The 26265-nt window shown below is 38.9% G+C and overlaps 1 protein-coding gene across 20 annotated transcripts in view; it reads left to right on the plus strand.

Annotated features, from left to right (window-relative positions):
• LOC131402214 (ral-GDS-related protein-like) overlaps positions 1-26265 on the plus strand; it is a 353959-nt gene that overhangs the window by 153123 nt on the left and 174571 nt on the right. For 11 of the 20 annotated variants that reach the window (XR_009218411.1, XR_009218398.1, XR_009218401.1 and 8 more), the window contains 5 exons: positions 1246-1367; positions 2324-2501; positions 6224-6422; positions 6839-6934; positions 16018-17271. The exons of 2 other annotated variants lie outside the window; for them this stretch is intronic. Coding sequence is in view for 2 of the 18 variants with exons in the window: in XM_058537097.1 (XP_058393080.1) it covers positions 1246-1367 (122 nt within the window). In the remaining 16 variants the exon portion in view is untranslated. 7 more of the 20 variants (XR_009218400.1, XR_009218402.1, XR_009218407.1 and 4 more) reach the window with 7 other exon arrangements.

Below are 26265 nucleotides of genomic sequence, written 5' to 3' on the forward strand. Positions count from 1 at the left end.
TCCTGACAAGTCCTTAATGTAACCAGTACTCTTAGGAACAGAGAGCTATCCAGAACAATATGTATGGATATTCTTCATCGATGACTTCATACAACCAAAACTTTAATAAGTCTCTCTGATCTCTTTTATTTCTACCCCAAGTAGAAGGAGAGGCACCAAACTATTACAGACCTAGGGCTTGTGCAAGCCACCTGGAGACCTAGTGACCAGAAACTTCCCATGGGGAGCAAAGACAGATGGGCATATTTCCAAAATGGACCCATATGCCTCCTTATCATCCAAAAGACAGTACATTATCTTAATTTATGATGATTTCATTCATTAAAATCTTGTGATGGGCCAAAGATACATATCTAAGAGGAGTGAGACACATGGCAGTTGTAAGCAGATTAACACATTTGGTGAATATCAAACTCTGAACTAAACTTAGTGGTCTAATCAATTATAAGGTACGACAAATTTAATTAGGTCAATTAAATGATATTTAATGGTATGCCTGAATATTACTCTGCAATAATGAACAAGAAACTCATGTAAATAACTATAATTGGTCTTACTTTAAAATATGATAGTCAAGACTGTTTGAGATAAGCTGGAGAGAAGGAAGGGGGGAAATAGATAAAAGTTAGCTGCTCTGAAACCACTCTCAAAACCCTTGGATCTACATGTAACCCAGGAGATCGAGGCAGATGGCTGTGTGCCTAGATCCTCCTGCACTGTGGTTCTCAGGGATGTCACGGGGCTGAAGCAGCTTCCTGAATCATGTTTACACATCCATGTGTACAATACCCCTGACCATGGGGATGAACCACCATTCAATCATCCCTTACACCCCTCTAATTAACAATTAGATTTCAGAATCGTTGTATCATTACATGATAATTTATTCTTCAAACCTGTAGGATGCCGAGGTAAAAGAAAATCAAATTTCAATGGCTTCTTTTCTTTGAAGGACCAAGATGTTCGTTCACACTTGGAATCTGGATTAGAGGATAAATCCATCATATCAATGGAAACAAGTTAAGAAATGGACAGAGGGATATTTCATTCATATATACACAGTTTGCACTGTGGCAAAAATAGAGTTATATTTTAAAAAATTATAATTTTTTGAAATTTTAGAGATTTTAAAGACTTTGTTCTGCTTATACTCCCTTTGGTTTACCAAATCAAACTCACTCTTTAATGGGCATCTAGCATTGAGTGCTAATAACAGCAGCTTTTTTAAATTCTTATTTTTCCCAGGTCAAACACCAAGGGTAGAGGTCTTCAAGAGATCAAGTCTAATCTACCTACGGGTGTGGCAGGCTTACCTATGGATGTTCAAGCCAGACATTGCCAGAAGAACTACATCTCTTCACCCATAGGTGAGTTTTTACTAGTAATCACAGAAACTTAAGGATATCAAAGGAAATTTTTTATTAAGAACCCAAGTTATAGATTCCTCTCTTAGGTTCATTACTTTGAATTTTTGACTCAAATCATATCTATCAATTGGACCATGTTCAATTCTATGATCTTTAGAAGATGCAGCCTACAGCTGAAGAGAAACAGATACAACACCAATATCTTATCCTCTCTAGCCAAACTCAGAGCCCCTGGAGTCAGCAGTTTTCAAGAAAAGAAGAAGTCATCCGTCTTTGGAAGAGAGACAGTAGAGGCTACTCAAACATTCAACTTTAAATTGTTAACATGACTTGTTAGAATGTGATGGAGCACACCTTCTAAGTTTCATGATTTTTCTCCACAATATTGAGATGGATGACCTTGAAGTCCAGTTTCCCCATAAATGTATTTATTCAATGATAAAATTAATTTCCCTATAATTACCATGAAAATCTTATGTCATAGTCTCTGACTAAAAGGAAACAAAGCAAATTGAGCAGTTGAATAGCAGTGTAATTAATTCCACACAAGGATCTTACGGCAGCATTATGTATAATAGTGAAACTGGATGTAATCCCATTTCTATCAAAGAAGAAGTAAACAGATTATGGTATTCCTGTTCTTTGGAATACCTCTAAAACATCTAACATGGTACGTTAGAATGATGTGCACTGATAAGGGGAGACGTCTTTGATATATGATTTGGGAAACAGCAAATAGCAAAACGATGTAGTTATATAATTTATGTTAAAAAACTTTACGTGTATTTATAAATTCATAGGAAATTTCCAGAAGAATAAACCCCACCCTGTTAACAGTAGTGGCTTCTGAGTAGGGGAGTGAGTTTTCAGGGAAGGGGATGAAAGGGGTGGGTTTCACTTTATACAGATCTGTGTACTGTGACTTTTTTTACAATATGTATTTCTTTCATAATTAGAAAAATGAATGATGTGACCATTTGGTGCAGGACAACAGTATTATGTTCACCAGTCTCTGTACTGTATGTTACTGCACAGCACGGACTGTAGGAAAAAGCCCAGAGGAGCAATGAAGACAAAGAAGACACGACACCTGCAAAAAGTCAGTGAAGTATTTCTACACAACAAACCTTCCAGGTGAGTGACGGTCAGTATCTTCCACTGCTCCAGCTCTCGCAAGAAACCTAGTACCTTCCCAGGGTAAGCTGGAGGACCACGGCCCACTAGTCCACTCCCCGCCCAGGGCCTGTTTGTGCAGGGTGACTGCCATCAAGCAGACAGTGGACTCAGGATGGGGCCTGTGTCTTTGGGGAGGCTGGTAGAGAGGCACAAAGTCGAACACCAGCTAAGGGCACACACCTGAGAGGTGGAGTTCCAGGTGGAGACTCAAAATGTACCAAGACACTGCATGAAGGAAGCTACTCCACCTCCCTGAGCCTCAGTGTCCCCCCCTGTAAAATGGGAATCACAGGCCTACTTCACAGAGCTGTTGGGGAAGATACATAAAAGTGCCTGTGACAGTCAGTGTCCACATTGTTAACAAAGTCGTCTCCAACTTCAGAATAATTGATGAAAAGAGTAATGTTGATGAGACCAAAGACGAGATACCCAGCTTCATAACAGCCCCAGCAGCATGAGAATGAGAGGAGCTCCGAGTAAGCAGGGTTCTTCACAGCTCTACTGGAGAGGATGAACATGGGCTACACCAGGATAAGTCGCTGTTGTACAGTGACTCGTGTAGTGAGGGTGGGTCCCTAAAGACACTGTGAAATACAGTTACACACAGTGGCTCCTAGGAAACAACTAAAAGCAATCAATGCAGCAGATAGGAATAGGAAGGCGGCGAGCAGAGGAGGGTCAGAGCCACAAAATCTGAAGGAAGACACTGAACCACAAGAGCCCAGCTCTGTCAACAGCTTCTGTGGTTGCACCAGGAGATCAAACGTCTGAGACAGCCATTGTGGGGACTGCTGGGAGCACAATGGTCACTGCGGCCACACCCCAACAGCAGTGCATCGGAGCACACACACCCTGAGATTTTCCTCTCCATTAATCCTTGTTTTAAGATGATAAGGGCCGGCCCCGTGGCTTAGCAGTTAAGTGCTCGCGCTCCTCTGCTGGTGGCCCAGGTTCGGATCCTGGGCGCGCACCAACACACTGCTTCTCCAGCCATGCTGAGGCCGCGTCCCACATACAGCAACTAGAAGGATGTGCAGCTATGACATACAACTATCCACTGGGGCTTTGGGGGGAAAATAAATAAATAAATAAAATCTTTAAAAAAAAAAAAGGGCCAGCCCCGTGGCTTAGCGGTTGGGTGCGCGCACTCTGCTGCTGGCAGCCCGGGTTCGGATCCCGGGCACGCACCGCTTCTCCAGCCATGCTGAGGCCACGTCCCACATACAGCAGCTAGAAGGATGTGCAGCTATGACAGACAACTATCTACTGGGGCTTTGGGGGGAAAAAAATAAATAAATAAAATCTAAAAAAATAAAATAAGATGATGAATATCCTCATATTACAATGTCTCTTTCCAACCCTTGTGGACGAGTGTAATCAGAACCCCCTGAAGAAGGCACAGGCCAGAATAGGATGGAACACTGGGGGCTGAGGGAGTGGCGCTGCACCTGACCACACAGACTATCACCTGGGCCTATTGAACACGAGAGAAGAACCCAAGGATGTAGTCTAATGAGAATTCCCCATCTTGCCACATTCAGAGACACTACAGAGTTTCTCTTCCGTTCTTTACAAAAATGTCAAGGAATTCATGCGTCATTAATTCATAAAGAGGCAAATTCTTGACAAAGTGACAGAGTCCAGATTCCATGACCAGGTTTTTCAGTTGTTTTGATAATATCCCACATTCAGGAATCAGAAATGTAACCTATTGGGATGTGTAATATAAACAAGAACTTTTTTTGATGTAGATCAACGCCCAGATTTTTAGAGATGACATAAATCATGAAAGCTGCTAACCATTCCTCCACAGGTTTCAATAAGACTTTTAAGTTAATTTACCAATCTCAGGAAAAAAGAATTTGGCAATTCAAGTTTTTTGTTTCTGCATTCAAGCGTACAGTACAGGCAAGAGAATGAGCAGAAAAAAATTAACAAGAAGGTCTTGTGCCTGCCCGGTGGCTTAGCGGTTAAGTGTGCACGCTCTGCTATTGGTGGCCCGGGTTCGGATCCGGGCACACACCGATGCACCGCTTGTCTGGCCATGCTGAGGCCACGTCCCACATACAGCAACTAGAAGGATGTGCAACTATGACATACAACTATCTACTGGGGCTTTGGGGAAAAAAAAGGAGGAGGATTGGCAGTAGATGTTAGCTCAGAGCCGGTCTTCCTCAGCAAAAAGAGGAAGATTAGCATGGATGTTAACTCAGGGCTGATCTTCCTCAAAAAACAAAAGAAAAAAACAAGGTCTTGGTTGCATTTCATCTTTTGCAAATAAGCAGGATATTTTATGCTCTGTTCCTTTCACTACTGTAAACAATTTTTAAAGAATATGGTACATCTGACTATCCCTGGGTGTGTTTATCCTGGAACCTTGCCAGAATACAAAGCAGAGATGTTAAAGCTGATGGGTTTCAAATGCTGCCCAAGTGCTGTCTACCTTGAACATCCCTCTCCCAAAGCTGGACCACCAGTCTCTTCCTGAGGGATCAGAGTCGTCACCCGTGTCCCTGAGAGACTGGCCACTCAGGCCTGAGCTGAGATTAGGCTATCAATCTAAATGGCAAAATGCTTAAGCTATTTTCATCTTAAGGATGCTGTTTCAGAGGCCCCTGCACTGGAAGGTGTTGGTGAAAATGTTCTATTAGATACTTGCCTGGGAATTGGGTTGTTCTCCGATGCTCTTGGCGGATCCTGGGGAAACCAATGATTAACCTGATGGATGCCTCAACTTCCAAATCTGCGAAAAAGTCAAGCAACAGCCACTGTTACCACCCTGCAAAGCTCTTAAGTTGTGCTTGCAAGAGGGGCCACAAGGGCGAATTTCTCCCAAAAGCTGATGAAATGATGGCACTTTGGCTGCAGAAGGCAGAGGGCAGCAGGCAGAGGAAAGTTTCTGGGATGTCAAACTAGTTCCCATAAGCACTTTAGAGAAGCACCTGGCCCTGGACTAGGTAGGAGGCTGTGGAAAGACCCACAGACATGCAGGTGGGAGGAGGAATCAAGCAACGGAGGGAGGCGGTGTGGAATAGACGTGAGTCCGGCTTCAATTTTGGACAAAAGCAGTTGCACGATGCAGGCCCGCGGCTGCCCATGCAGCCGCCACACCCTCCTAACTCCTTGGTCCTTCTCGTCCCATCACATCCCTCTGAGACTCAGTCCACGTGGAGCAGGTGCAGGACCACAGTGCAGAGCACACCTCCTTGCTCCTCCCCTCAGGACTAGGCACTGCCCCGTGCCCAGAGCATCCCGGGAGTTGTAGTCCTGTAGTCCTGCAAGCTCCCAGCCGGGAGCGGTTGAGAAACAAAAGCTCCCAGCATGCACTGCTAGGGGCCCCAACTCCCTCCTTGTCCCTCCACCCCTGGGCCCCACTCCTCTCCTTGTCCACCCCACCCTCTATCATGCCTCTTCTCTCTACCATGCCCACCCTCCATGCCCTGCCCACCGCCTGGAGTATGCGCAGCGTGGTTGGGCTGCATCCCTTGAGGCCGGTACTCAGGTAGGGCTGGGGCTCACCAGCCTGGCTGTTGCTGAGGATGCTTGCAGCCCTCCTTGAAGCTCCCTGGCCAGTATTTGAAATGTAAATTCAACATCTAAAATGGAAATACCGGGTGACTGGGATCCTGGAATTTGCCTTTTCAAGGCCACTTGTCCTACTATCCCCTCCATCCCTCCAGGCTGCCATGATCCTCCCTCTGGACCCTGTGGTCAGGGTCGCTGCAGAGATCCTCCCTTTGGACCCCGCCTGCCTGAAGGGCCCATACCTTGGTCAGGCATCTTAGAAGGACTGCCGTGAGCCATGTCATAAAAAGGAGAAAACATCACATTGGACAGCCCCAATTCCTGCATATACAGACGGGAAACTTAGGTGCACTGGTAAGTGACTCCTAAGCCACTTCAGGGGACCACACGCACGCCCCTTCTCCAACGCTGCACACAGGCTTGTTCACTGGACTTCCTTATCCCAGTGTGGACCTCGTGGCCTCATTAACACAGGCAACAGCACTGAAACTTCCCGTTGGTCCTTCCCACAATGTCAGGGAAGTTTTTGTAGGAAGGTAATATTCAATTTTTGCTCCACTATAGGGCTGGCTCCTTGGCAACCAGTTTTAATATCCCTTTTTAAATATAACCTCAGAATCACAAAATAATTAAGCAAAATAATTTGTTGCTGTTGGGGGTTATGGTGATAACTCTCTGAAGTTATCTTTCCATTTAGCTACTCTGACTCCAAATACTACAGCACCACATGCTTCTCAGACTGGTGGATGCACAGGTCCACTTCTTTGCAGAGAGGATGCACAACAGCAGAATATCCGTGGCCCGACTTTCTGGAGCATCAGTATTACTACAAGATTTAGAAAAAGCAAAGTTAGGTCATTTCCAAGGTAAGGAATTAAAAACTTAAAACTAAGATGAGGTGGGAAAGTCATATACCATTAATAGTTGTCAGTAATCTGTGCCTGAAATGTCAGACTGTCTCTGAGACCCTATTTCCCATTGTTTTAAATAGAAAAAATTAGAAGGCATAGCAAATCTATCGAAAAATCCTACCAATTTCCTAAGTCACGATATGACACTTAGACATAAGTTATGAACATCATTGCTCCTTGTTTTCTTCCTCATTCAACCCAGTCCCACAGGTCTTGAGTGATTGCTGTGAACACTGCACTGTGCTAGATGTCAAGGCCTTGGTGAGCATAATTGTGGGGGTGGACGTTGATGGAAAAAGATTGCATCATAAAAACTCAAAGCCATGCCACTTGCCAAATTGAGGCAAAAATGGAAAGACCTAGGGCGCCAAGGAAGGGTGAGGGCATTAATAGATACTTGGGAGTATTAAAATCCATCTAATGGTGTCATGAGTGAATGTGTTCCACTTTAAAACAAAACTCAGCTGTTGTTCTCAGATATTGAGTTTATCTTTGTGCAAATATGCAGGATTTAAAGTGTTTATTGATGTATAACATGCATACAGAAATATATGCAGAGGTCATCCGTGTAAACCTCAAAAAATTATTACAAAGTCAACACACTTGTGTGACCAAGAACTAGCACCAGCTTCATTCAGGCCCCGACAATCCCTTTCTCCCTCCTTCCTCCCCAAAGGTAACCAATATCTTACCAGCAAACACTGTATATCGAGTTTGTCTTCTTATACAAGTGTTTTATTACAGGAAAATTTAAACAATATACAAAATAAACAAAATAGCATAGTAGGCCCATCACCCAACTTCAACAACTATTAATCATCTGCCATTTTTGTTTTATCCAGACTCCATCCCATTCTCACCTCAGTTTATTATTCTTTTAGTCCTTTTTGTGTGTGTGGGGAGGTAAGATGTACACACACTGAAAGGCACAAATCTCAATCGTACAGTTTTAGCAAATAAACATGCCCATATAACCTTCACCCCTTTAAGAATAATGTATTTCCTTCACCCCCAGAAAACTCCTTCCTGTTCCTTCCCAGGCAATTTTTTCCTTCCCCTGAGGCAACCACTGTTCTGTTTTTTTCACCATAGGTTCATCTTGGCAGAAATCAGCCCACATGTATTGTTTTCTGTCTAGCTTGCATCCCTCGGCACGAGGTAGATGAGATTCACCCAGCACGTGTGTGTCAGCGTTTGCTCCTCAGCACGGCTGAGGGCGTTCTGCTCTGTGGATGCCCCGAAGTGGGCTCGTCTTCCTCCTGGGGACGTGCAGATCATCTCCTGTGAACATTCTTGTACAAACCCTTTTTGTATGCTGTTTAATTCCTTTATTAGCTTTTAAGTGACACACCTTTGCAGTTTTTAGTGGTTGATCCAGATTACAATATGCATCTTTAACATATCACAGCCTACCTAGACTCAATAGTGCACCAGTTTAATCAATGTAAAATATGGGAGCCTTGCTACAGAACAGTTCCATTTACCTCTGTCTGTCCTTTGTGCTATGTTGTCATAAATTTTACATCTACCCATGTTATAAATCCCACAATACAGTGTTATGATTTTTCTTTAAATAGTCATAGGTCTTTTAAAGAAATTAAGAGAAAAATGTTAAGTATTGGGAGGGAAATGCTTCGAGGATCTGCAAATGTACTGTTTCTTCTCTAAGTTTCACTCACAGTTTTTGCATTCATCAGTCAGTCTTGCCCACAGTAATTATTACTGTGGTGTTCTAGTGGCGATTTTCTATTTCATGCTATCCAGCCGCGTTTATTATTTGGAATTCTGTGAGGAAGATTCCCCCCTCCCTCTCCCTGCCTTCTTCCTGTCTTTCTCTCTTTCTTCTCCCCCCCTTTTTTTCTTTCTTCCTTTCTTATTTAATCTTCTTTATATCAGTATAGACTCATGGATATTTATTTTATTCTCTGGGTAATAATCCAATGCTACCATTATTTATTTTGTTGCTCCCAGTTTTCCAGCTTGAGCCGTTGAGAAGTCTTTAAGATTGATTCCTTTTGGTTTTTTTTTTAAAGATTTTATTTATTTATTTTTTCCCCACAAATCCCCAGTAGATAGTTGTATGTCATAGCTGCACATCTTTCTAGTTGCTGTATGTGGGACGTGGCCTCAGCATGGCCAGAGAAGTGGTGCGCGCCCGGGACCAAACCCAGGCTGCCAGCAGCGGAGCACGCTCACTTAACCGCTAAGCCACAGGGCCAGCCCAGATTGATTCCTTTTGACACATCTCATCATTTTCTGTGGTTTTTTTTGAAAGCACTTTCCTACTTTCTGGCACTACAAGAAGCTCCAGGCTCATATTGTATTTCCCATCCCCAGATTTGAATTAGCCATTTCTCCAAGAAAACCTGGTTCTTTTTATTGAAGAATGATATTTAGAAACCAAAATGTGCGAGCTAGGTGTGACCATTGATACGAGGGTGTCACTGCTTCTAGACCCTCTCAGCAGAGCTTGGAAATGTATGTATGAATGTAAACTGAGGTATACACATCTACCTATCGATATATCAATCTATCAATCAATCTATCTATCTGGATAGATATATTAAAAGAGACATGTATTCATACTGATACTTCCAACTCCAATCCAGCACCACAGAGTTTATTCCAGCATTCTCGTTTTGTTTATTTGTAACTTCTTTCACCAACAGTGAGAAACTTAACTCCAGTTATCTACAATATATTTACTAATGTGTCAACTAGTTTCAGAATCGCTAATCCATACCCTTATGAAAAACAAATTTACCACCTAGAGTACAGTGTTTTTGTACAGTACTTTAGTTTTACAGTATCCCATCAAAACACTGTCTTCCAAAGTTACTTCGGTCAGGACCTTTCATCCCCACCCCTTCTGTGTGGTTATGTCACATGCTTGTAATACAGTGAGGTACATTTGTCACTGCATTCCATCTGAGTTCCCCAGCATCCTGATTGATTTTTAAAATTTGCAGAGTAAAATTCACTCTATGCGGTGTACAGTTGTATGGGTTTTGACAACTTTACGGTCATGTATCCACGTCCACGGTACCACACAGCGCTGTTTCTTTCACTCCCAAAATTCTCTCATACTGTCTCTTTGTAGTCAACCCCTTCCCCCACTCCATTCCTTGGCAACCACTGATCATTTTCCATCCCTGTAATGCTGTCTTTTCTAGAAAGTCATGTAAATGGAATCATATACTATATAGCCTTTTGAATCTGGCTTCCTTCACTTAGAGATATGCATCCAAGATTAATCCTTGTTGTTGTGTGAATCAAGAGTTTATCCTTTTTATTGCCAAGTAGTATTCTAATGTACTGATGCACCACAGTTTCTTTCTCCATTCACCTGATGAAGGACATTTAGTTTGTTGCCGGCTTTTCACAATTATGAATAAAATGGCTATGAAGATTCATGCAAAGAGTTTTGTTTAAACATTAGTTTTCAATTTGCTTCAGTAAATCTCTAGGAGTGGGATATCTGAGTCATATAATAAGTGTATGTTTAACTTTATAAGAACGTGTTAAGTGTTTTCCGAATGCAACTATCACGTAGCATTCCCAGTTCTAGTTGCTCCTAGTCCTCACCAGCACTCTGTAGTTGCAAATTTATTTTTTATTTTAGCCACCTAATAAGTGTGTGGTATCTTATTGTGGCTTCTGCTTCCTTTTTGAAAGTGAGTTCTGCTAAATATAAAATCCTGTGTTGACTTTTGGGTTTTCTTTCTGCACTTGAGAGATGTCATTTTGTTGTTGATTTGTCTCTTTTGTTTTTGATAATATATCATCCATCATTCACATTATTTCTCCCTGTATGTAATGTCTTCCCCTGTACATATGTATTTCCCTGACTGCTTTCAAGATTTTCTTTTTATCTTTGGATTTTAGCAGCTTGACTATCATGTGCCCAGGTATGGTTTTATTTTGTATTTTATTTTGTGTGTTTCCTGACTTTCTTGGATCTAAAATTTTAGATTTTTCACCAAATTTTGGAAGTTTTATGCTATTACTCATTGATTTGCCTTTCTGCTTCATTTAATTTTTTGTCTCTCCCCTCTCTGATGGGGACTCACTCATCTCACAGGTCTTAAGGCTGTCTTCATTTTTCTCAAAACTTTTATGTTCTTTTCTTCAGACTGGATAATTTCTATTGCTCTATCTTCATGTTTCTTCTACTGTTTCTAATCTACCAGTAAACTCAAAAATATTTTCTGTATTTCATCTTCCTATTTGGTTCTTTTTTGTAATTTCCATTTCTCTGCTGAATTTCTACATCTGTTCATTCATTATGAGAATATTTTTCTTTACCACCATGATCATCTTTATAAATGCTGTTTTCTCATCCTTGTCTGCTAATAGCAACACCTTGGGAATAGTTTCTACTGCCCACTTTGGTCGTATATGGATTATATTTTCCTATTTCTTCAAATCTCATGATTTTTAAAATTATGTACTAGAAACCATGGATGATAGTTATAGAGACTCTGGATTCTATTGTATCCCTGTGAAGAGTGTTGTTATTTTTCTAGCAGAGAGTTAACTTGGCTGGACTGAAACTCCAATCCTATCTCCTTTACAATGGGCATAGCTGAAATCCTCATTCAGTTCTTTCATCTTCCAACTGCTGTTTTTACACTACGCCCTCTGGGGCCTACCCTGCAAGTGTGTTGTTCAAAGATCTGCCAATCTGCTGTGTGTGGGGGGCAGACTTTCATACATATTTTAAGATTTTCCTCTTTGTGGTTCCCTCCCTTCCAGAATTTCTCCCCTAACTTTCCGGCTACTCTGTCAGCCCCAAAATACATCCTCTAACATTACAAGTAATACTATAGTTTTTCCCGTCTGGGCCATGTACAGATTTTGGAATGTTTTGAGGCAAAAAACTCAAGCTTGCAAATATCTCCTGGTAAAATTCCCATGATTCAAGGGAAGACTCCCCTTCAGTTCTGCTTGCCTTTGGAAGAGATTTATGCATACATACATATACACATTTATTATATGTGTATTACATATAGATACATGATTCTATATAAATATATATAATATTTCATGCAGATTTTATCATTGTTATCCGTGAGAGTGTTAGTTCAACAAGCTACTCCACTAGTACTGGAAGCTAGACCTCGGTTTTGTTTCTTTTTTGCATTTTATATAAATGGAATTATAAAATATATAGCCTTTTGAATATAATTTCTTTTATTCAGCATTATGGTTGTGATATTCATCCATGGTATTGCATGTAGCTAGTGTTAGTTCATTTGTTGAAAATAATTAATGTTGTTAGATGGTCATAAAATATGCATAACATGAAATTGACCACTTTATCCATTTTTAAGTGTACAGTTCAGTGACATTCAGTACATTCACATAACTGTGTAGTGATAACCTCTAACCATCCACAGATCTATTTCCACCTTGCACTGAAACTCTGTGCCCATTAAGCAACAACTCCCTGTTGTCCCTCCCTCTTGACCCTGGGAACCACCATTCTCCTTTCTATTCCTATGAATTTGACTACTCTAAGTACCTTATATGAGTGGAATCATGCAGTATTTTTCCTTTTGTGTCTGGCTTTACTTCACTTAGCATAAAGTCCTCAAGGTTCATCCATGTCATAACATGTGTCAGAATTCCATCCTTTTTAAGGGTGAATGGTATTCCACTGTGTTTTACACAACAATTTTTGTCAACTCATCCATTTATGGACACCTGGCCTGCTTCCAGCTTCTGCTTATTTTGAATAATGCTGTTAAGAACACGGGTGTACGTATATGTCTTTATATATGCGTTCAGTTCTTTTGGGTTTATACCCATATATGGTGTTCTGAGATTCATTTTTTCACATGTGGGAGGGTTCCCCACACCTCCAACAAGCAATTCTGGGAATGCCAGATGGTTGTAAGATAATTCAACTCAATTTGATGCTGTCAACCCAGAGATACATCAGATTCCACAGTTTAAGGGCTCAGTCCTATAAGACTGCACACCCACCCAACCTCACCTCTACTTCAGATGCCAGTTACAAGCCCAGGCTGTTACCTGTACTTCTGACTGAGTGACTGTAAACCAGAGATTCCCACAACATCCTCCTTGGGTTTGATTAATTTGCTAGAGTGGCTCACAAAACTCAGAGAAACATTTACTAGATCACCAGTTTATTATAGAAGGATATAACTCAAGAACAGCCTAATGGAAGTGGTGCATAGGAAAAGGTATGGAGAAGGGGCACAGAGCTTTCATGCCATCTCCAGGTGCACCACTCTCCAAGCACTCCTTGTCATTGCCAATCTGGAAGCTCTCTGAAACTCATTCTATTGGGATTTTTATGGAGGCTCCCTCACGTAGGCATGATCAATTATTAACTCAGTTTCTAGCCTCTCTCCCCTCTCTGGAGGATAAGGGATAGGACTAAAAATTCCAAGCTTCTAATCGGGGCTTGGTCTTTCCGGTGACCAGCCCCCATCCAGGAGCCATCCAGGAGCCCACCCAGAGTTGCCTCAATAGAAGAAATGATTCTCTTAGTGTTCTTATCACTTAGGAAATTACAAGGGTTTTAGGAGCTCTGTGTTAGGGATGGGGTCAAAGACAAATATTACAACAAGAGATGCTCCTAGTGTTCTTATCATTTAGGAAATTACAAGGATTTTAGGAGCTCTGTGCCAGGAACTGGAGACAGAGATCCATAAATATATTTTCTGTTATTTCAGAACCCATAGGTAGAATTTCTAGATCATATGGTAATTCTATTTTTCATTTTTGAAGGAACTGCCATACTGTTTTCCACAGTTTCATATTCTCACCATCCAAGCACAAGGGTTCCAATTTTTCAAAATCCTTGCCAACACTTGTTATTTTCTGATTTTGTGATAATAAAACTATTCTAATGTGTGTGAAGAGGTATCTCAATGTGGTTTTATTTTGCATTTTCCTGATACTTAGTGATGTTGAGCATCTTTTCACGTGTTTACTGGCCATTTTATGTCTTTGGAGAAATGTCTATTCAAGTCCTTTGTGCATTCTTAAATTGGATTGTTTTTTTATTGTTGAGTTGTGGGAGTTCTTTATATATTCTAGATATTAATCCCTTATCAGATATGTGATTTGCAAATATTTTCAACCATTCTGTGGGTTGCCTTTTTACTTTGTTAATAGTATCTTGTGATACAGAAAACTTTTGCATTTTGATGATGTCCAATTTGTTGTTTTTTTTTTGTTGCTTATGTCTTTGGTGTCAGATGAAAGAAATCATTGTTGGCAATGGCATTTGGACCCAATGACATGCAGCTTTTACTCTGTGTTTTCTTCTAAGGATTTTATAGCTTCAGCTCTAATATTAGATCTTTGATCCATTTTGAGTTAATTTTTGTATACGGGGTAAGGTAAGGGTCCAATCTCATTCTTTTGCATGTGGTCATCTAGTTTTCCCATCACTATTTGTTGAAAAACTTATCCTTTCTCCAATGAATGGTCTTTGCACCCTTGTCAAAAATCATTTGACCATATATGCAAAGGTTTATTTCTGGGCTCTCTATACTATTTCATTAGTATATTGTGTGTATTTATGCCAGTACCACACTGTTTTGATTACTTTGTAGTAAGTTTTGAAATCAGGAAGTGTGACTTCTCTAAATTGTTCTTCTTTTTCTACATTCTTTTTGCTATTTAAGGTCCCTTGAGAGTCCATATGAATTTTAGGATAGATTTTTCTATTTGTGCAAAAAACATCATTGGAATTTTTACCTCCTTGAGTAAGTTGATTCTTAAGTATTTTTCTCTTTTTGATGATATTGTAAATAAAAATGTAAAGTTTTTAAATTTCTTTTTCAGATTACTTATTATTAATGTATAGAAGAACAACTAATTTTTTCATGTTGATTTTGTGTTCCACTACTCTGCAGAATTTATCAGTTCTAAAAATTTTTTCGTGGAATTTTTAGGGGTTTCAACATATAAGATATTATTTGTAAACAAATATAATATTACTTCTTCCTTTCCAATTTGGATGCTATTGCTTTCTTTTTCTTGCCTAATTGCTTTGGCTAGAACATCTAATACCATGTTGAATAGAAATGGTGACAGTGGGCATTCTTGCCTTTTTCCTGATCTTAGAAGAAAAGCTTTCAGTCTTTCTCCCTTGAATACGATGTTCTCTGTGTATTTCTATATCTGGCTTTTATTATGTTGAAGTAGCTTCCTTTTACTCTAAGAGTTTTCTAGTGTTTTTAACATGAAAACATGTTTAGTTTTGTCAAGTCTTTTTCTGCATCCATTGAGATGATCCTGTGTTTTTTCCCCTCATTCTGTTAATGTGCTTTATTACATTGATTCATTTTCATATATTGAAACATCCTTGTATTCCAGAAATAAATCCCACTTAAAATGATGTATAATCCTTTTAATATGCTGCTGAATCTGGTTAGTTATTATTTTATTGAGGATTTTTGTATCAATATTCCTCAAAGATACTGACTTGTAGTTTTCTTTTCTCTTAGTGTCTTTGGCTTTCATATCAGGGTAGTGCTAACTCCATAGGATGACTTTAGAAGTATTCTCTCCTCTTCAACTTTTTGAAAGAGTTTGAAAAGAATTGGTGGTAGTTAATTAAAAAAAGGCTTTGGGCACACAAATAAATTCAGCATAAAATAAATACAAATAAATATTTTTTTAAAATGTGAAAAAGACTTTTTCTTAAAAAAAATAAAAATTAAGCAAGTACATGCCTTATCACTTTATTTCTAAAAGGGTTTTTTAACCTAATAGTAAGCAGAAACAAATAGTTAAAATTAAAATGACTCAAGTCTTAATTTCTTTCATTGCAAATTTTCTGACAGAAGTATATGGTGCCATCATGTATGACATCTTTTATGAAAAAGTGGTCATTTTTTGTGGTATTTGAGAATATTATGAATTTCCCCAGTGGCCTTTGACAATACTCTGATATGCAAAGTTATCGTTTCAACATTTATGTCTTATTATTGTCCTTACCAAATTAACAAATTCTGTCAGGTGCTAATTAATCAACTACTTTTCATATGATTCAGGTTCTCCGCCACCAACTTCCATAACCATCAGGATATTCTACAACTTCTGCAAGAGTAACAATTTTACCTTACACTGTATTTGTCTCATGCGGTTTAAAACATCCAGAAATCATTGATAAACTGACCCTGCCCAAACTAAAGCATGGTGAGTTATAAAAGATGGTCGCTGTTAAGTGGGGAGGGATTGCAGGTTGAACTTAATTTTATAAGTGGTCAATTTATTACAATATATTGTTCTATTATCTATTTCACTTCTTTTTTAAAAAAAGTGATATTTGAGGGCACTTAGATAATAAAAAGTTGAGAAGATAACGAACTGATATACTCTGTAAGCTTGAAATGTTTTCAAGCATAAGATACAATAAGAACTAAAACTAAGAAATGGCAGAGGAAATAGAGATAAGAGGATGAAATTGCAAAACTGAATCTATAATAATATCTCAATGGCTAGCGCTGTGGTGCCAAGAAGGTGGTGAAGTCAAAGAATTCGTAAAGATGATAATAGACTGCAAAGAAAAAAGACTGAAATTTTTGCAGAGAGAATTTTTACAGCGATATTACAGATAGAGAACAGGGAAGAGAAGTTGGAGTGAGAGACTATCTTCTTAAATTACTACCACTGTAGAGAACAAAAAACCAATTTGCTGAAATCTTTATTCCCTTCTATGACCCTGTGGAAGATCAAGATTTGGCCACCCTGAAATCTATCTCTTTACCTTGGTTGTTTTCTCTGAGGGCATTTGACCTCCCCCACTAACTGCCTAAAGAATTTAAAACAAAACATCTGTTTCAGGAAGGAGTTATTATCATGATGGCTGTAAATATAATGTACAATAGATGTTACAATAGAAAAGACACCAACAAGCCCATCTTATCAGAAGTTCTGTCTCTGACCATATTCTTTGGATGGCCCTGCAAGGAGTTGCCAGACAGACATTTACATTTATAAGGGAAATCTCCATTTGTAAAGGTATCTGCCTCTCTGAATTGGGAAGAGGGGGAATGACCTCATTTCTAGAAACTTATCAATGTAAAAGGTGAGGCCTTAAATCTGCATAATAACCTCACTCTTGTTTACTGTGCTTTAGTGGTAATCTCCTGTAACTGACTCCCCCCACCCCCAACATCTTCCTTTGTCATTGGCTGAACATGATATTTAAGATGAGAATTCTGCTATTGTGTTGAGAAACGCAGTGTCCTTGCTTTCTCCCATGCATACATGTTATTAAACTTGGTATTATTTTCTCCTTCTAACCTGTCTTGTTAATTATTTGGCCAGCCATAAGAACCTTAAGGAAAAGGGCAGAGGGAGATTCTCCCTCTATCCCGACAACACTATCTTTACGTGCAAAATCTCAGCCCTGAATGAATGTCACATTCCTCCTTTTGCATCCCTGGGGAACAGGGCAAATAAGCTCATCTGAAACCTCAGCTGCCCAGCCTGTGAAATAAGGCCGGCCATCAATTCTCACAGAGGAGCCAACTGGAGGTAGGATTTTTGCTTCTGAATTCAGCTAAACATCTTCAAAGAATTTTATCTGCCCTTCCTTATCCAGGGCTATCAGTGAAGGGCTGGCTGGCTTTTAGAGAAGACCAATTCACAGTCAGCTGAGACATTTTCTGTTGGGCTCTCTAGAGAAGGCTGTGGGGTTTGTCAGTAAGAGTCTATATCTATATGGGTTATATATTTTTATTTTATTCAGAGATTTATGAAGAAATTTACATGGTAAGTATTACTTATTATCAAGAAAAATGGTTCTGTATTCTCTGGTCATTTAAGCAAAATCCTCCTTTCAGGGTCCAACCATAGACAAAGCCCAGATTTAATCTCTGTGGGAGATCAAGATTTGGCCACCCTGAAATCTGTCTCTTTACCTTGGTTGTTTTCTCTAGGGACATTTGACCTCCCCCACTAACTGCCTAAAGAATTTGACATGGTGGCTCCTTCCTAGAACAGATCTATCATGACTGCTATAAAGATAATGTAGGATAGAGGTTACAATAGAAAAGGCACCAACAAGCCCATCTTATCGGGAGTTCTGTCTCTCTGGCCACATTCTTTGGATGGCCCTGCAAGGAGTTGCCAGACAATCATTTACAAGGGAAGTCTCCATTTGTAAAGGTATCTCCCTCTCTGTATTGGGAAGAGAGGGGGATGAGCTCATTTCTAGTGACTTATCAATGTGGAAGGTGAGGCCTTGAGCTACGTAATAAACCTTACTCTTGTTTACTGTGCTTTAGTGTTAATTTCCTGTAACTGACTCCCCCCACCCCCAAAATCCTCCTTTGTCATTAGCTGAAAATGGTATTTAAGACGAGAATTTCTGCTATTGTGTTGAGAAACGCAGTGTCCCTGCTTTCTCCCATGTATACATGTTATTAAACTTGGTATTATATTCTCCTGCTAACCTGTCTTGTTGATTATTTGGCCAGCCAGAAGAACCTTAAGGGAAAGGGCAGAGGGAGATTCTCCCTCTTCCCCCGACAGTTTTGGCGTAGTCGCCAGGAGCCACACTGGCTGGCAAGTTGCCTTCTCTGGCTGGAAGACCTGCCTTCTCCCTGGACTACTGCAGATGGTGAGATACGGCAACTCCTGACAAAAGCCGGCAAAAGGTAAGACTTCTTACCATGTCAGCCTCTCGGAATCTCTATCTGCGGAGTCCGGCGGAAGGAAATGGTGAGAATTTTTTCTCTCTAAATTTACATTGGCAGGAGAAAATATTTGGGAAACTAGTTTCTTGGGCTTTTAGTGACTCTTGGTTTAAATTTGGTAGAGTACTCTTGGTTTTGATCTTGATCCCTTTTCCTCCCAGAGTAATCTCTGTCTTGTTCTGTGTCCTGAGAAAACTTGGCTTTGTGACCAGTGAGAATCTTCTCCTTGGTCTCCACCATACGGAAGGTGCATTTACCGGGGTGCACCTCGGTGGCCAGTCGAGTAGACTGGGGTTCCGAACTGTCTCTTTGTCTGGCTGTGCCAAGCTCTCAGGGGAATTTGTTATAAAGGGCCCAGTCCATAAGGGCTTTTGTCGTCTTTACCTTCGTTGCTTGTTAGTGCTGGAAAAATCCCATTCCAGTATCGCCTGCCCGGTGTCACAGATTAGCGGGTCTGTGACTGGAGGCGTCCCACACTATTGTGGGAGATCGGAGACACCATCCTTACCGCCTGTGCAACGAAGGTCTTTACTTTCTCTGAATATCTTTGGGAGTGAATTCTGTGGATCACGGGGGCTACATCATCTGCGCCCTCACCAGGGACTCCTCTTTGCGTCCATGGTAGATTTATTCTAAGCGTGGAAAGTTACCTCCGGGTCTTTCCTTAAAAAGTCTTATTGGTTCGAGTCACTATTGGAATAAATATACAAATGAAGATCCTACTCGTCAATGGCCAGACGATGGATCCTTTGAATTGGAAAAACTTCTAAATTGGGGGGAAAAAAAAAATGTTTTGAAAGCTCTCACATAATTAGTTATTTGGTACCTAAGAAAAGGCCAAAAAAAAAAGGAAGGGAAAAATTTGACTAGCCTTAAGACCTTGACTCAGGTTACAATTGAATTGAGAACATGTAAAAGCGTAGATAAGATTATAAAGGTTGGAATGTTTGAGCTAATTTTACATAGAGGTTACATCAACTTTGCCTGAGTATGTTTTAAAATGTCTGACTGGGAATGCTTCCATTGTCCAAAATTATAAGACCAAGACCTATTGATAAAAATCTTAATGATAACTATGTTTAAAGGTATAAGAGGTGATAAAATTTACATGAAATTTTGTAGGAAAAAACTGATGTTATTTCTATTACAGAACTGGTTAACAAAAATAGTAATTTAAATGATGGCTAATTTTATCTGAAGTCTTATGAAGTCTTATAGGCAATCTAAATAATTATTGGGAACAAGTAAATAGTTGTGAAAAAGATAAATGTTGGATGAACTATAACAATAATTATGTGTTATGGTGGTTAGAGCTTCCAAACTCTTTTTGGTGACTTTTAGAGTTTTGCTAAAATTTATGATAAAAAATTCTCTGAGAATCATCATTTCCAAATAAGATAAGATATTAGACATTGATTGCTAAATGTACATTTGTCTACTTTTGGCTTTTCATTACAGGAAAACTAAAAGGTGTTTTGGGTCTATTGGTAAACATGTGTTTTATTAAAAGATTGTACTATAAAGTAACATGTTTCTAGAAGTTATGAAGTGTTTATAAATTTTCCAAGCCACAAGATACTAATGTAAAAAAAAGTTTATAATTGTTTAGTTTTTACTTACAAATTAAGGTTTCTAAAGGTTAAAATTTCTAATTAATATATGTGATTGAAGCTACTAAATATTAAGAAAAATATGTCTGTGTACAAGGAAAGTAAGATGTATAAAGAAGGTGCAAAGAATGGAAATATTTTGTTTGGTTAAGAAAGATAAATTTGTCCTCAAGTACTAGAAGGGAAAAGAAAGACATGGGACAAATTCTAGATGTAAAAAGAAAGTTATAGAAGGTTTGTGGAAGAGGAATTCTGGAAAAGGAGTTTTTGTATGGTCAAGTTGGCTAAGATTGAAATGAATTTAATTAAGTAAATGAGTTTTAATAGCAGAAGTAAGCTGGTGCAAAATTGAAATTTCTCGTAAAAAGATAATTTGCTTAAACTTGATAAAGAGGTTATAAAAGATTTTTCTTTACCTTTGAGTAAGTCTACCTAAAAAAAAAAAAAAAAAAAAACCTGTTAAAATAATTTCCTACGTTCAAAAGACTGAGGTCTCGCTATTAAGGCTTTTTGGACTGTTAATGTTCTGTTTGCTTTGATTGTTTATATTTTTGACAAGCTCCACCAAAATTCATATCTTAAAATAAGTCTTTTTTTCTTTGAGAATTTTCAAAGGGCCCTGAAACTTCTCAAAGAAATTTGCTCTCTTCCTATAAGGAGGAAGATACTAAACTTATTAGGCTTATTCAGTATGTTAAATTACCTAGAAAACATTGTCAGACAAGTGAAGATAAAACCTTCTTAGGTGGTATTATGTGGGCAAATGTTATTGATATAGGTGTTTTAAAATTGTATAACATTATTGAAATTCTGATCTGTCCTGATTATCAGTCATAATTCTGGTTATTATTATTTTAAAGTGTTGTATGTCACAAAATTAACCAAATTTCTTTGTCACTTGCCATTTTGAGGTCTTGTTGTTTACAGACTCATTTCTTTGCTCTAATGTTTTTGCAAAATATGTTTCAACTTCAGAAAAATTCTTGGAAAGGACTCTGACATTTACACTGAAGTACAGGCTTCTGATAAACTTTCTGATCATAAAACTAAACTTGGTAAGAAATTACAGAAATCTGATGGAGAGACTGATAACTTCATGAAGCTGCTAACAAAAAGATTGAGATCAAGAATGGATTACACGGGACTGAATAAACTGATAAGGATGCTTATAATTTTTATGATTTTTCATTTGAAGTATTGCTGAATTTTTAATGTTTTGTTTTTTCAGATTTAAGGAAAACTTTTTCTTGTTTCTCCTGAGCTAGCTATGACTTATAACAATTTGATAAATGATATTTTTGTAAGTAAAATGGAAATATTTATCTTTTTCTCTCTACCTGATCCCTCCAGGATTTGGAAACTCTTAGTAAGTGAGTATTGTTGTTTTCATGGCAATATGGTTATTTGCATAAGTTCAATAAGAATCTGTTCCCCTTATAACAAGACACAATTGGAAACACTTGTTATATTACCAAGGTTGTGACTGGAACATCATATTTGCGATATAACCATATAGCTTTTGAGGAATGAAGATTGGACTTTATGGAATAAAGACACGTGGAAATATTGGCCTGGTACCTTATGTTCCAAGCAGCACTTACCAGGATAAATAAAGAATGTTACTTGTCTGGCAGGTACAAGGAACCTTGAAATATTTGGGGGGAACCTTGGAAGAGAGGAATTCACCCAAATCTGTAGGTATTGCAGGCAAAGTCTGATGACAAAATCCTTGGCTTGGCTTTCCTGGCCTCGAGAGGCTTTTGAAGTTCAATGTGAGATTCCTTACAAAAAGTTCCAGCAAAGCAGATTTAAAAGAGCCTATGTGATCAATTGCTATTCTTGCTGTACTTATGTAAATAATTGGTCCAACTCTATTGAAACTAGACTTATTTTGCAAATTACTTAGTTTTAATTTGGCTATCTTTGATAAAAATGAGGGTGATTTTAGAGAAAAAAAATTATGTTTCAGTAAAAACTATAGTATACATTTGCGGATATTAGATCCTAGTTTTGTTAATTGTCTTTTGAGGTTTTTGTTTTATATCTGTTGACGGGACTGGATCCTGATTTCTTCTAGTCTCCTGAAATATCTGGCTACAGATGTCCAAACTAACGTTTTTGATTTTTTCCATCATTTTCATGTGAAATCACTAAAAACTGAACCTGCCCTTTTTCCTGAAGCCTTACAAACTGAAGCTGATGGACTTGATACAAACTTAAGAGATTACTTGATGACATCATCAGAGACATTTTAAACTGCAAAAGATGCTGTGACGCTGACATCTGAAATTCTTCTTCACTGGCTGTCCTCTGAACTCAGAAACTGTTTTACGACTTGCTCCAACCATTAACCTTGTTTTTCTTTTGTTTACATAGAAATACTTCTATTAAATACTTGATTGTTTGCTTCCACAATATAGGCGTAACCTTGAGAGCCCACCTGCATCACCACCTTCCAAAATGAACTTAATTGAACTGATCTATTATCAAGACTAAGAAATGTGTTCAGTGAGATTAAACAATCTACCAACTCAGCTTCTGGACTATGAAACTTCTTTAAGTTTCAAAAGGACTGTGAAACTTTTAGTTTCAAAGGCGGGACTGTGGGAGATCAAGATTTGGCCACCCTGAAATCTATCTCTTTACCTTGGTTGTTTTCTCTAGGGACATTTGACCTCCCCCACTAACTGCCTAAAGAATTTGACATGGTGGCTCCTTCCTAGAACAGATCTATCATGACTGCTATAAAGATAATGTAGGATAGAGGTTACAATAGAAAAGGCACCAACAAGCCCATCTTATCGGGAGTTCTGTCTCTCTGGCCACATTCTTTGGATGGCCCTGCGAGGAGTTGCCAGACAATCATTTACAAGGGAAGTCTCCATTCGTAAAAGTATCTCCCTCTCTGTATTGGGAAGAGAGGGGGATGAGCTCATTTCTAGTGACTTATCAATGTGGAAGGTGAGGCCTTGAGCTACATAATAAACCTTACTCTTGTTTATTGTGCTTTAGTGGTAATCTCCTGTAACTGACTCCCCCCACCCCCAAAATCCTCCTTTGTCATTAGCTGAAAATGGTATTTAAGACGAGAATTTCTGCTATTGTGTTGAGAAACGCAGTGTCCCTGCTTTCTCCCATGTATACATGTTATTAAACTTGGTATTATTTTCTCCTGCTAACCTGTCTTGTTGATTATTTGGCCAGCCAGAAGAACCTTAAGGGAAAGGGCAGAGAGAGATTCTCCCTCTTCCCCCGACATCTCCAAGCGTCTGCCAGGCATTCTGTGGTCAGTGGGAAGCTCTCAAGTTGGCAGCCAGTTCTCTTGTGTCCTTTGCTGGTACTTAATCTTCCATCTCTTCAAGGTACAACTAGACAGAGGCTCAAAGGACTTGACATTGGAGAAATGTACTTCACATTCTCTTTCGACTTCTACACTTTTCCAAATGACTCTCAGCATTTCCAGTAATTGTGCAGCAGTTTACCCAACACTAAGATTCTCACTATAAAAATTAAAATAAATAAATTTTGAAAAGGAAAAAAGTGATCTTTGCAATTTGTACAGAATCTGTATAATGGGTGCATCCTTATAAATGGAGGAAAAATAACAAATTTAACTATTTTGATTAGTTAACACAGTAAGTAATATACTTTATATATTACTGATTTTGAGATTATTTGTATTTAAAAATACTGCTTCAAATCCCTAAATTATTGTAAGTGGTAGAGTCTACCATTATATACAACAAGTCAGCCAAAACTCCTCCATTCCTGTATAATCCTATATGTGGGTAGTAGTGGTTAGTTCTTATAGATTGTTTGAACACGTGCATATCACGAAATACAAGTGGCCATTAAAAATTAAAATGTTCACCAAATACAAGATTATCTGATTCCCAGAAAAAGAAAACAATATTGTAACATTAAGGCTAAAACTATCAAAAAGGAAGCCAAGATACACTCAAGTAAAGCTTTTGCTGAAAAGTTAATTGGCTCATCTTTGAAACTTTATCATGTTTATTATGTAAGCAAGATACTTTCAGAGCCTAAAATATAGAGAGTGCTTATTGGTAAGTTAACATTGTGATCATTTATTTTGTAAATGTTAATATGAGAGACGTAATTCATTTTCTATTATATTCAGATTTTCAAGTTCTGCTAAATCTAAGGCCACATTACTGGCAAGTTGGGATACCTCTAGACATCTGAAAAATATGAGTCCTACACAGAAGCTTATACCTTCTCTATTCATCAGGTTCTAAATTCTAAAACATTCTAAGGTTTTGGATCAAACCAATGGCATTCCGAATTTACAGTAAAGTTGCACGTGCAATACATGATCCTATAGGAAGAGACATCCAGATTTTAAATAAAGGAGATTGTGCACAAAAATAAAATATATTTTCACGTCTGAAACGGGATTATAAGAAAGAAGGGACTCTCAGAATATGTGCTAAGTGGTAAATAAGTTACCAAAGGGTCTCTAAAAGAGAACATATTGTGGAAAAAAGAGCTTAAACGCAGAGAGCTAAAATGGCATCTCTGGAATCCTTACGGTGAAACAGACACTGAACTACTTTTGCCTAAAATTTAAAATGCATCTTATCCTCTAAACAAATACCACGTCCCTGCCATGCATCTTACCGGGGCACGGTGACGTGTTTGAATCATTTTCTAATTCATTGGCTCTTAAACTTGATGGGCACCAGAAGCACCTGGAGGCCTTGTTGAAACCCAGATTGCCAGGCCCCACCCCAGAGTTTCCAGTTCTGCGGATCTGCAGCAGCACCTGAGAATTTGCATTTATACCCAGTTCCCAGGTGATGCTGATGCTGCTGGTCCACGGACCCCACTTTGAGAACCACAGCCTAACTTACACCCTATATATTGTTACCAAATCCATTATTTCATCCTTTGGCTGCTACTTTTCCTTTATCACATCAGCTCCGAATCTCCTCACCTAACAATGGGAATACTTGGAGACTTTAACAGCTGGTCCTCCTTTCCGGCTCAGTTCTCCCTCTTCCTCTCAAAACTACATTCTCTTGCCAGGTAACTGTTCCTTAAACATCAGTTCATCATAGATCTTCCTTGCTCAAAATCTCATGGCTCTTATGCTGAGCACAAGACATTTTAAATTCTCTACTTTGCTCATAAGGTCTGTAATCGCCTATAGAATGTGGACACCCTGATACTTACCCTGCCTACTATAAAGGAATATGTGAGGATTACATAAGATACAGTCAGTTCTCGTTATGCACAGTGTGACATTCTATAAAGTCACCGTGAACACTGAATTGGTGAATATGAACCACTGCTACTACAGGAAATGCAGGGTTAGGTTGCTGCAAGCCTTAGTTACATTTTCTTCAACTGATCAATACATAACCTTATTTTCTGTGTGTTTCTCTTTAAAGTCACCTTATTTAAGATATATTGGTGATATATTAACATTGAACTCACACCGACAGCACTGTACCTCGTGTCTGAAAGAAGCTTGTTGAACACACATACTTTCTCTGTAAAGGCTAAGCCTCTTGCCCTGAGGAACACCAGGCAACATTGCAGCACTACACATGGGGGACACATTAAATAGCAAAGTCACCAACACAAAGCACAAAAGATAAGAAACGAGGCACTAAATAGACCGCAAGAAGGACACTTGTTTACAGTATGAGCTGAAACGAGGGCAGAGCGTCACCTGGTTCCCCTCCGCTGGGAACGTGCTCATCCAGTGAATAAATTTTTCACCACTTTGTGCATATCTGCAAATGGACATGAAAGCCCTGTGAGTGCTTATTCGGAGGCTGCCAGTACATTGTAGTTAATGGGCAAGTGTGCAAACACGGAATCCACAAATAATGAGGATCAACTATATTATGAAAGCATCTTTTCAAAACCAGAGTATTGCTCAGATATAAGAGCAATAATGATAACAGAACAGCTAATATTTTAGTGCCTGCTATGCGCCAGGAGCTCTTCTAAGCAC

Source organism: Diceros bicornis, assembly GCF_020826845.1.
Source record: "Diceros bicornis minor isolate mBicDic1 chromosome 32 unlocalized genomic scaffold, mDicBic1.mat.cur SUPER_32_unloc_2, whole genome shotgun sequence".
NCBI classification, from domain to species: domain Eukaryota; kingdom Metazoa; phylum Chordata; class Mammalia; order Perissodactyla; family Rhinocerotidae; genus Diceros; species Diceros bicornis.